Below are 12364 nucleotides of genomic sequence, written 5' to 3' on the forward strand. Positions count from 1 at the left end.
TACCTCCTTTTCTAGGTGCACAGAGAGGTCACTTGCCCAGGGTCACACAGCTAATAAGTAGTGGGGCTGAGAATTAATCCCACAGTCTAGCTCTGGAGTTGAGCACTTGACCACCAGGCTGGATGGCCTCTTCACTCTATCACCCTGCAGAATTTGTCACTCTTTCAATATCATGTTTCTGATATCCACATTTTCACAGTTTTACAGTATTCTGTTAAATGAATATAAGCATCACTGCACTGTGCGTGGGCTTTCCAGATGGCTCAGTGGTAAAGAATTTGCCTGCCAATGCAGGAGATGCAAAGACTCCAATTCAGTCCCTGGGTCGGGAAGATCCCCTGGAATAGTCAGTGGCAACTTCCTCCAGTATTCTTGCCTATAGAATTCTATGAACAGAGGATCCTGATGAGCTACAGTCCGTGGGGTTGCAAAGAGTTGGACACGACCGAGCACACACACGAAAACACGGTGCTTAAGACCTATAAAATGCAAACAGTGAAAGTTTCCATCTCACAGGGTTGCTGGGAGAATTGAATGGCTTAATTCAAATAAAGCAGGGAGAAGAGTACCTAGCAGAGAGTACGCACCCTGTAAATGTCAGCTGTTACTATTTGCTCTTATCATCTATCCTGTATCCTCTTGAACCTGATTATTAGGTTGTTTCAATTTTTCATTATTGCATATATTGCAACAATGAAAGCCCTGTGTCTAATTATAAAATTTTCTTTTGGGTATCTCCCTAGAAGAGGAATTGATAGCTCATAGAGTATGTATGTGTTCAGTTTCACTTGATGCTGCCAAAGCTTGCTGTGTACATTCACACACCCTCATACATGTTTTGGGTTCCTATCACCCATTATTGTCCTCAATGTCAGTTGACATTCTCTGTTAGATTTGCCAATCTGATGGTTGAGAAATACTGCCTTGTTGAATTGATAAGCCGAGTAAGAAATAATGTCATGTTGTGGAATTGGGTTTTCAATAACAACTTTATTGAGATATGATTCACATGCTGTAAAATTTACCCCTTTGAAAGTGTTCAATTCAGTGGTTTTCCATATATACACAAGGATCTGCAACCATCACTGATACCTAGTTTTAGGAGAAACCCCTTATTCATTAGCAGTCACTCCCACTTCTCCACTGCCCCCAGCCCCTGTCATTGCTAATCTACTTCATGTTTCTTTTATTTACCTACTCTGGACATTGCATGTAAATGGAATCATATAATATGTGGATTTTTATAGCTGGCTTCTTTCATTTATCTTAATAAAATGGATTTTTTAGGTTCATCCATGATGTAGCTTTCATTTAGCACTTCATTCCTTAATATGGCCCAGTACTTCATTCCTTAAAATATTCTGTTGTGTTACTATACTACCATTTGTTTATTCATTTATCAGCTGATGCAAATTTGGACTGTTTCTACTTTGGCTGTTTTAAATAATTTTAAATAATGCTGCTATAAAAATTCATATGTATATTTTTTATAGACAAATTTTCATTTTGGGGGGTATACATATATTGATATACCAAGTAGTGGAATTGCTGGGTCATATGCTAACTATGTTTAACATTTTGAAAAGCTGCCAAACTGTTTTCCAATGTGATTGTACCATTCTCTAGTTCCATCAGCAGTGTATAAGGATTCCAATTTCTTCACATCCTCATCTCTAATGCTTGTTATTGTCTGTCTTTTTAATTCTATCCATCCCTAGGGGCTAGGAGTGGTATCTCCTTGTGGTTTTGCTTTGTATTTCTCTGACTGATGATGTCGCACATCTTTTCATGTGCTTATGAGCCATCTGTCTTTGGAGAAATGTCTAGTTAAATATTTGGCCTATTTTTTAAGTTGAGTGATTTGTCTCTTTATTTGAGTTTGTAAGCTATCCATGTAATCTGAATGTAAGTCCTTTATCAGATACATGATTTACAAATATTTTCCCCATTCTGTAGGTTGGCTTTGACTTTCTTGATGTGAACTGGTGGATTTTTTTTTTTTTTTTTTTTTTTTTCTGTGCTACATGGCTTGTAGGATCTTAGTTCTCCCACCAGGGATTGAACCAGAGCCCCTGACAGACAGTGAAAGCACCAAGTCCTAACCACTGGACAGCCAGGGAACTCTCTGGTGGATTTTAATATTTGCAGTTTTGTATGTTTCTCCAAGATTTTAGTTTTTCAGATTGTCTTTATCTTGTCTGCTGAGTGGTTCACAAGCCAGATAGCCTTGGGGTGTGCCCTTAGAGTACAGGGAGTCCATCCAGTATTCCATAGATCAGAAACTCTTACCTTGGTCACAAAAGCACAGATTTCCCAAGCAGATCTCAGTGAGCTTCTCAGTCAGTGAAGGAAGATCAGTTTTGATACCCAAGAGGAGATACCCTCACAGAGTCTGAATTTAATCATGAAAAGCACTGGAAAAGCCACCCCTTATATTACAGACTGCTAACTGATTAATTCAGCAGCATTTGGATTTCTGTTTAACCTGACCTCTTTCTTCTTTCTTTTTTTCTCCTCTTTTCTTTTCCTCCTCTCTCCTCCCCACTCCCTGTTTTGATTTCAGATTGAAAATGGCTCAGGAATCAGTCAGCAAGTTAACAGCAGAGAAGAAAGTGGAGACAAAGAAAATCAACCCCACGGCTAGTCTGGTGAGATGCATTTTTCATCATAACCTCAAGACTTTTCACTATACCTGAGGTGCACCCAGGAGTGGGCCTAAATTTAAAGGATAAAACTCAGAGGGATGAGTAGTGTACATATTCTCAGTTCCCATCCCAGGATACCACATGGTGAGAAAGAACATAGGGCAGGACAGAGTAAGGAGCAAAACCCAGCCCTGTGTGCTCTTCCAGCAAATTCAAACAGGGTCCTTTCCTGATAAACCAAATGTAGTCACTTGCCATTTCACAGCCTTGCCCATCGCACCTCACACCAAGATCTCCTTCATCTCAAAGTACCCTTCTCCTGAACTTGTTGAAGCATTTTACCCTCACCAGTTCCTTTTCCTTGTTAAAGAGAGGGGCAGGGAGTAGCCTCTTTTGCTAGTTGGTAAAACTGAGATGCAGAAAGATACAGCCTACCTAAGATCACTTCTCAGACTGCTGACTGGTCCCCTGACTGCTCGCCCTAGGATAGAAACTAGCAGACTAGTGTGTCTTCCGAGCCATGAAGGGAAGCTGTGCTCCACAGTCCCACTTGCAATACTGATCACAAGGAATCTCCACGATACAGTTGGAATAGCTGAATGGTTAGGAACCCAGGGTATAGAGGTTCAAGTCCCAGCTTAGCCACTTACTAGTTGTATTTTACTAGTTGTGAAGTTACTTTACTTCTTCATTCTTCACTAGTACTTTTGCCAGTTGCTCTAAATTCTCTGACCACCTAAGTGGTCAATAAGTGAGATGATTTCTGTTAACCAACGATGGTGTTCTCCTAACAACCCCATCAGCAGCTCAGCAAATGTTGAGTGAGAAATGGGGAAGTCAGGGCTGTACGACTTCATCAGGGACAGCCATGGTTGGCTTGCAGAGCTCCTACCTGAATGGAAACATTCTGTGCCCATTTGGTGGTGTATTCGGTACACTCATCTTTATATGGTGTATCTATGTTTTTGATGGCAGTGGGCTCAACTCAGATTTTTGTCTTCTTCCCTCATTATCCACTGCTCCTTCCCCAGGCCTCTATCCTCTCATTTCTAGGGCATTTGGTACAACTCTATTCAGCATCATAGACCAACATTTGAGAAACAGATCAAAATTTGAGAAAGGTAAAAATTTAGGAAAAGGAATAATAATAAACTCAATTTTTGTCTCAAATAACAGAAGGAAAGACTGCGTCAGAAGGAAGCTAGCGTGAGCACCAACTAACACAGACACAGGAGAACAGTGATCGTGAGGCATAGCACCCGCATGACCCTCTGTAATACCAGTGCTACAAGAAGCCCTCAAAAGATACGTCACTCAGTGTTTATTTTGCTCATCTCTTTCCGAGAACCCTGTGCCTTCTTAAAGAAGCCCCTTGTTAAGCCATAGGAACAATGAAATGCTGCTGAAGAAGTATTTGAGAACTGTTTCTTCTAGAGGTCCAAAGTTCGCTCTGCTACAAGACCAGAGAATTACCAAGATTTTTGAGTTTTTCTTTTTTTAAATCAGGGACCTCCAGCTTTCTAACCCAAGCATGATATATGTAAACTTGTGACAGAAGAAGAGATGGATTTTTTGTGACAGCCGCCTTGAGCAAGTTCAAGCCTTGATCTTTACAATAATTAAGCCTGCTGGTTTGATTGTTGATCTTAATTTTGATTCTATTGCAGCAAGATCCTGAAGCACCCGTCTTGCCAAAAATGTTGAGACTTACCAGAATTATTTTAAGAGGCCCAAGACTGTATGCCCCACACTCAAGAAATGGTTATTTTTCATTGTTTTTCATGTGTTAGAAAGAACAGAACATGGAATTATACATGGATGGAGAAGGAGGTTAAATAGTCATAAACTTCCTTCTGGAGAACAAATTATAATACAGGTAGTTGGCATCAGCCATTTAGCAAGACCCATTCTTCTGTTTTCATATCAGTTCATTGAGGTTTCCTAGGCCACTAGGAATTCTCTACCCCTTATTTAAAAAAAAAAAAAAAAAAAAAAAAAAAACTATGATAACTGAGCAGCAACAGACTTGGGGTCAAAGCATCTGCTTTGATGAGTGACCCAGTATCAGCCAGAGTTCATTTCACACCTCAAATCATCTATGAGTGGATACACCATGTTGAACTGCAGCTGAGCTGTACACCAGGTTCTGGGACTGAATATGACTGGACCTCTCCCATGCACCCTGGGAGGCAGTGTCTAGACAGGAGAGCAAATGCTACTTGCAGCTGTTTATCATGACCTTGACTGACAGACATGTGACCTGTGGTTGAAGCAGGGGAGGTTAATGTCCAAAAAAGAGTGGGTAGTAAAAAAGTTCTTTACATCAAAATGGGAAGAGGGCGATTACATTGATATTGAATTTTGAGTTCAACAGGTAGTTTTTTCTGACCCTGGAAGCCCGTGTGATTACTGCCTCTAGAGTCACAGGAAAACCACCTTGGACCTCTCGCCACTCTCCTATGCTGTGAGAGGAGAAGAGAGGAGACTTGGGGTGGACTGAGGGAAGGATCAAAGCCTATCAGGTTTCAGTCTTGAAAGGAGAGAGGTCCAAGCTTTCTCCTCCCAACTGGTGGAAGACCATCTAGAGAAGAGCAGAAACCTTAACACCCTTCCCCATCTGCTGGTCATGTGTGAGCTGCCCCTTGCCCCAGCATCTTGCCAGAATCCCTCAACTTGCCAGGTACCTGAGTGTCTACCCAGGACCTGCCTGCTAGTTATCAGCCCCCACAGGGACCCCATAATAGATATAGCCAATTAAAGCAGCACCATATCCTAATACAATGCCCAGGAATGTAGAGTCAGGAGCAAATCTAGTCACAAGGCCATATTCCTGCAGGTGCTAGCCACTCTTTCTAATAATTAAAAAAAAAAAAGGAATGTAATAACATGGTTTGTTTTTTTGTTCCCAAAAAAATAAAAGAATAAGACAAGCAAAACAGAAGAGCTGGTAAGAACTTACATGACTAATAATAGTTGCTTGTGAGCAAGCCTTTCTTACTGCTTTCTTAGCTTGTTTTTTTCTTCATTTTCACTTAATGGTGAGGACCTAAGAAATTCCTCAATTTGAAACAAATCCTACTTACAGCTACCCTGTACTCTGTGACAGTCTTTCTAGTATTAACGGACAAAAGAAAAAGCGCCTGTTTTACCCACGCTCAAGTTGGATTTCATTCTAGTGGACAGACGGGAATTTGGCAGTAAAATAAAACCTTTTCTAAAGAGCAAAGTTTGCCTACCTCTGTTGGGAAAGCCTAGTGAGTCCAATGTACTGTTAATGTGTGAAGACACCATGGCAGGATCCCCGCATTAGGCGTCTGGACACCCCTCCCAAGTCCGCACGTGGACTGCAGTGCGACGATGCCCTCATTTGTAACTTGACCTGATGCTTGGTAACAGTTCACAAGACTTTGTCCAAGGTGGATCATCTTAAACAACCCAGAGGCCCTGAGAGAATCACCTGGCCAATATGCAGCTGAGATTGTGTTAACTACAGCAGATGTCGCTAAACTTTTCATGAGTAAGTAGTTGGGGTATGTTAAGTATTTGGGGTATGGTAAGTAGTTAGCAGCTTGGGCATGTCTGGCTGTTCCTAGCCAGGCCCTGCCTGCACAAGAGGGACAGTGGCCGGTATTTCTACCCTGCGTTTAACCAGACATATTTGACTCACTAATCAGACTCAGAGAAACCTTAACTTATAACAACATCATCTCTGCCTAGTTAAGATTCATTAAAGCTGAGGGCACAGTGGATAGCAGTTCCAATTCTTGCATAACCTGCATAATCATCAAGCACACAAGTATATCATATATGACATAAAAGCATTATATAAACATGTTAGGTGAAAAACAGGCCTATGAAGTATTGAGGATCAAGTGAGGTGGAGGTGTGCTATATGGTTTTTTAACCCAAGAAGAGGCAGTTTATGGTCGGAGACATGGTGAAGGGAAAAGGTAGCCAAGAAGAAATGAATGATATGATGCTAGGCAAGGCCCAGGAGTCACAGGTGATAGACCTGCTGCTCAGAAGTTACCTTTTGAATCCTTGGGTTGATGTCTATGAAATCTCTTTAAACATTCATTGCAACTACCCAGGAACTATGAAGAAAAAAGTGAAATCTGGGAAGTAGAATAAAGAGATCCAGTCATGCTCTTCCATCTTTAAATGTTTTAGCCAAAACAGTGGCAACATGATGAGAAACTGGATGCCAGACTGGACTCCGGTCTTCAGTCCTCTTTTCTTCCCGGTAAGAATAGTGTACGCTGCACACCTGCTCAGCCGCTCTTAGGCACGTCCTTTTCTCATAAATATCGTAAGGAAAGGCATTTCCCAAATGCTCATATGCTGCTGGTGGAGAAATTAAAGGAAGGAATAAAACTCTTTGGTAGTATCAGCAAGGTGAAGAAGTCATTGGTACAGTCCTTCCAAGACCGTGATCAGATGTATCAAAAGATACGTAAGTGTATTTTTGGTAAAGATTTGCTTGTTGGACTGGGATTGCACATCTCTCTCTCTCTAGATTATACCACCTGCATGGGGAAATTTTAATTTTACTTCTTTGTTGGACAACATATTTTATTTCTATTTCATTCTTTGCCTGGTGTCACTAACATAGATCATTGCACACAGCAGACAGCACCTAGGCAGCCGGAATATGAAAGGGAATTAGCGGTGCAGACCTGTGGGCTCTTTCCCAGTAACCAGACTGTATGTAACACTGACATGGGAACTTCATTCCCTGATATTCTAAATTGGTCTGTTTTGTAGTACTGCCACCCTTGCCAAACAAAGATAAAACCAAATTGGAGCCTTCTGTGTGAAGAGAAGGAAGAAGTCAAAAAAAACATAGCTTTTACCCCCAAAATAACTGATGCAAATATCAAATATCCAATTCTATAATTAGTTTAAATAGTCTAAAAATTGCTAACAAGAACTCTCCACTAGGTTTGAGCTTCATTTTTCTTTGATCTTGCCCATTCTCATCATTTAAAAACAAAAAGACCAAAAGGTAGAAGGGGAAAAGAAGCATCAGCAGATTTGGAAGTCAACAAATTAATTAGTTCCTGAATCACAAAAGAAGGACATATTGTGAAACCCAGTGTTGTAGAGGTCCTAAGCATATAAGAATTTAAACATCTGTGAGGGCTGATGAGTGTGAACAAAGTAAAAGCTCTTAACTGCCCACTTGAGACTTCAGCCTAAACCAGGGAGTTTTCAGAGTGGGTTCAAGAGAGTGAAGTATTGCTCTGAACAATTTATTTTTGGAAAAATCACATACAAAGAGAAGTGGTATGCAGAGAAAGAAGTGTTAGACAATTAAAATTTCCTTTCTCTGATTCTCTTGTAAGAGCAGTTCATAAATGGATGGACCATCCAGAAAACCATGAATACCACACTTCATATATCAGGTTTTTACCATAGAAACACAGCTAAAGAGGGTGGCCTGAATAAAGAAATGAACTTTCATTCAAGTCAGCTACTTTGTTATCATAAAGAAATCTACAAGAGAAACAAGTCTGTGCAGACAAGTTTACAGTATTTGAAATGAATGGCTAGTTTTTAACTTTTCCAAAATGTAAATAACTTTGTTGAACATATTTCCATTTTCCAGCTATGGAGAGAGACAGTCTGGCTGGTCGGAACCTTGTCTGTTATTGGTGCAGAAGTCATTTAAAGGCACCTTTTGGCACAGGCCTCAGCGGGTCTGGCTCCTTGAGACTCACATAATTGTATTTATAACTCCATTAGTGACTGAATCCAGGCATCACTGGGCTCAGTTACACCGCTGTATGTGACTCGGAGGCTCATTTTGTGTCATGTCTGCCAACCTGTCAGTTGTTGACACCTTGTTAGAGGCATTGAAGTTTAGTTTCACAGTTCTTCATTTCCCCTTCCAGGGAGCAGGCAATCTACCAGACCCTCCCAGATCAGTGCTTTGCTGGGAAGTAGTGAATTCCAGAGTATTATTAACATGTCAGACTGAAAGCCAGTTCAGTAGTTTTATTTCTTCCAAGACCCTTAATCAACCCTGTAATATAAACTTAGCATTTGGGAAATTTTTGTAGTTGACAGCTGACCTGGAAATGTGAAGATATGCAAATGTCAGCAAGGTGTCTCTGTCTCTTAAGGTGCCCATGAGGTGTCTACCAATGAAGAGATTAGCGGGGCAAAGCCGCATGTAGTAGGTCAGACTGTCTTCACTGAAGTTTCTGGATTCACTACCTCTCCACCCCCAGCTCCTCTCTCAGTCATCCTGGTGATAAATAGTAACACAGAGGACCTTTTTCTTCTCGTCCTCCCTTCTCTGATATGATGGTTCACTTTAGCCAGAGCTCAAACTCATTCTTGCATATTATGTCTCTAGAGTACTTGTTCATGAATATCTTCTTCACGCTATAATCTGGGAAAGACTGGTTTAATCTCAAGTTTTTATATAGAGTGGTAGCTAAAGCCATTATTTTACATTCCATCTCATATAACTTTCTATTTTTTAATATTTTCTTAAATATACTAAGAATCGCCATTGTATCTCTTTTTCTGAAAGCTTATTCATAGACTTCTGTGGGCTGTTGTTTTTGGTTTTTTTTTAATGCTTTGTGTGAAATTCAGTAGCACTGGGTGAGCAAAATGCAAATGAGCCCAATTTCCCACAGCAATTTGGCCTTCTTCTCCATGGAATAAGCAACCTTCTACCACCCTTAAGCTGTTTTGTAGGCTGTTTGCCTAAATTCTACCTGTGCAGACACCAAGGGGTTCTTCTGTCTTTGAAGCTGTAAGAATGTCTTAAAAGAGAATGAGTACTTCTCCCCATATATAGTGTGAGCTGGCAGTGTTTTATACTTAGTATATCAAGTAAGAAATCTAATGTTTTCAGGCATGCATTCCCAGAGGTCTATCAACATCTTTAGCAAAATTATACATACTTTCTTTCCCTGTTCTCTTCTAAGACTTGCTTCCATTCTTGTCTCATGAAGCAAATGTATTTTTGTTTATTCACCTGGGTCAGCTTTCTAGAATGAGAGCTAGTCCCATGGACCACTGAGTATAAAAGAAGTTACCCTCCACTGCCCCATGACATGGTTAATAGGTGTGTTTAGGAATGCACAGCTTTCTGGGATATCTTGGGATGGATTTTTGAATTCCAGGTTTCCATGAAGTATATAAAATTGGGTACATAGCATACAAAGATTATACTGTCATCCCCATAACAGATTAAGAGCTTTATAATCTATACATCTTAGATAGATTTCAGCAAACTGTAAGTAGCTCATTTTACCCGCTTTGTTCTTGGCAACTTGTTCCTATCTATAATCTTATTCCTTCACATCTGACCACCAAGGCATAAAGTGTCAACCCACTCATATTGCCCCCTGCAAAATCCTCTAAAGATGTCCATTTCCTTTAGAAACAAATCCATGGGTAAGAGGGGAAAGTCTAGTGACCATTCTCTTAGCCCAGGGTGGCACACATGGGATTTTGGGCTAAGTCTATACCAAATATTAATTTTACATTTTTTTAATTTCTCAAGATGCAAATAATGTGATTATTATTAGTAGGATGTAGAATCTTTGAAGAACATAAGCATTAAGAAAAAAGGACTTCTCTTTAAAGAAACAATCGAAGATATTCCTCAAAAGACAGAAACTTTTAAAATTAGAAATTGAATAATTTTTAAGATTCTTTGGAGAAAATATGTCATTGATTCATCATAGTCTTTTCCTTTTCGTTGAGTTTTAATTTAGACTAGCATGGGAAGCAGAGTGCCCCTGGCACTTTGATTTAGGGGATCATGCTTTGGCCTGGAAAGTCAGTACTGGCCTGCATGCCCAGAACCCAAATGAAGTCAGTCAGTGTCCTAATGAGAATCAGGCCTAACAGAAATGTAAATTATTTCAAGACCTTTAGGGTTTAATTTTCTTAGCAACACCCTTGACCCTGTTTCCTAAAATTAATTTGATCCATGCAGTTATGTGTCTTCATTTTGCGTTATGAGATTGCAAGCAATGGGATGATGGAGAAAAATAAGACAGTAGAAAAGGAAAATTTGAACAAGGCCAGGGTGTAATGTTTTGCTGATATAATGCATTGTTAGGGAGCTGGTGACTGTTGCCATGGTTGTATCATGGGCAGCCTTTCAACAGATGCTCAGGGCATATGTATGAGGGCAGTGGGAGTGCCCAGTATCTCCTATTGGTCCATGCTTGACAGTGTGCTGGAAAAGCAGATACATACCAGTGGACTGGCCTGTGCTTGCTGAAATAACTTCATTGAATTTCAGATTAATTTCCATGGGATCAGTTATCCATGAACCTTCCTGTTTCCTCTCTGCCTGTTTAAAATTCATTTTGGCATCAAGCTTCATTTCATTTTTCTCCTTTCAGTACTTCTGCATTGCCTCCCCTTCCTTCACATCCTACAGTGACATTTGCCTCGCTTTACTGTTTCTCCAGGACCCAGCTTTCCGTCCCTCTTTCCCCCACAGACACCTGAAGTGCCCCCGAGCCCTCACTCTGTCGCCCCACACCCATGCTCCATCCCCCAGCCCTGTGGACAGGGGGCTCTGCTGTCACTGAGAGAGACACAGCCTTGTGACTGCTTCTTGTTAATGTCAGCACCACCTCATCACTTAAGCAAAGAGGGAAAAATCCATAAAAGAGATGGAAAATACATTTCTTTTTTTATTATTATTCTACTTTATTTTAAGAAGCTTGAGAAGAGGGGTGGTTCCAGTCCTTCTCAGTTTCCCAGAGAGTTTTACTTTACAACTGTCTAATGAAGGACCATTCTTTTGATAAATGTATAAATCAGTCCAGGTCACCAGCTATGATGCGTAGGACTCAAGTGTTGAATCTCTGTGCTGCTGGACAAAGTGACTAAATTCTGTGCAAATATTTTGAATCATAGGCTTTTTATTGCCCCTCGGTTCTTACTACTACTCATGATTCAAACATCTTCACGAAGCTGGGTCAGGATGTTGACAATTTGTGGTTATTTTCAGATCAACAGTAACTTACCCTCTTGAAAGCACTTAAAAAGAAAGTTAAGTGTATCTTAAATATGCAACCATTTGACCTGGAAAAAAGTTGGCTTTTCTGTTTAATTATTAGACCAATCTGTAGATGTAATCTTATAGGTTTTTTATGCAATAATGAAGACAGTTTGAGAAATGAGAAGGCACTTTAAAGACATGAAACCTTGTATTATACACTCGTGGATATTTTTTAATAAGCTAATTGGATTCAGGTATTTTTTTCCCTTTAAATTTTTAAAAATATGTATTTCTAATTTTTTTGCATATTTAATTTTGTCAAAACTGAGAAATGCTCGCTAGTTGAACTTGTAAATGTTATTTGCAAACCAAATAAAGTATTTATTTTTAAAAAGAAAAGGTGAAGGAATCAGTACTGATTTGTACATAATGAATATATGTGTGTGTGTGTGTGTGTATATATTTTTCCTTCCTGACACTACTTGGTCCTCACATCAATTGTATTTTTGTACATAGTGTATATATATTGGTTAGAAAATGTAGATTGTCTATTCAAAGACTTCTGTCTCTGATAGATTATATTTATCCTACTGTTGATACCTCTCTTAATTTGTTTTAAGAGATAGAATTCTATTTTTTTGGAACTTGCAGAGAACTGCATTCATGGCTTCCAATTGTAAATATGCTAAGGGTATTTTAATAAATTCTGGTTTCATGTCTGTCTGGTGTGCAG

The 12364-nt window shown here is 39.8% G+C and overlaps 1 protein-coding gene across 12 annotated transcripts in view; it reads left to right on the forward strand.

The window, feature by feature from the left end:
• Positions 1-12061, forward strand: part of FMN1 (formin 1) — a 497917-nt gene extending 485856 nt beyond the window's left edge. For 9 of the 12 annotated variants that reach the window (XM_055537259.1, XM_055537269.1, XM_055537275.1 and 6 more), the window contains 4 exons: positions 2564-2648; positions 3822-6162; positions 6816-7098; positions 8254-12061. In XM_055537259.1, the coding sequence (XP_055393234.1) occupies positions 2564-2648; positions 3822-3866 (130 nt within the window). In that variant the 3' untranslated portion in view covers positions 3867-6162; positions 6816-7098; positions 8254-12061. The remainder of the gene's footprint in view (positions 1-2563; positions 2649-3821; positions 6163-6815; positions 7099-8253) is intronic. The other 3 variants (XM_055537263.1, XM_055537262.1, XM_055537264.1) reach the window with 3 other exon arrangements.
• The last annotated feature ends 303 nt before the right edge of the window (positions 12062-12364 follow it).

The sequence above is a fragment of the Bubalus kerabau genome, chromosome 10 (genome assembly GCF_029407905.1).
Source record: "Bubalus kerabau isolate K-KA32 ecotype Philippines breed swamp buffalo chromosome 10, PCC_UOA_SB_1v2, whole genome shotgun sequence".
Taxonomy (NCBI): Eukaryota; Metazoa; Chordata; class Mammalia; order Artiodactyla; family Bovidae; genus Bubalus; species Bubalus kerabau.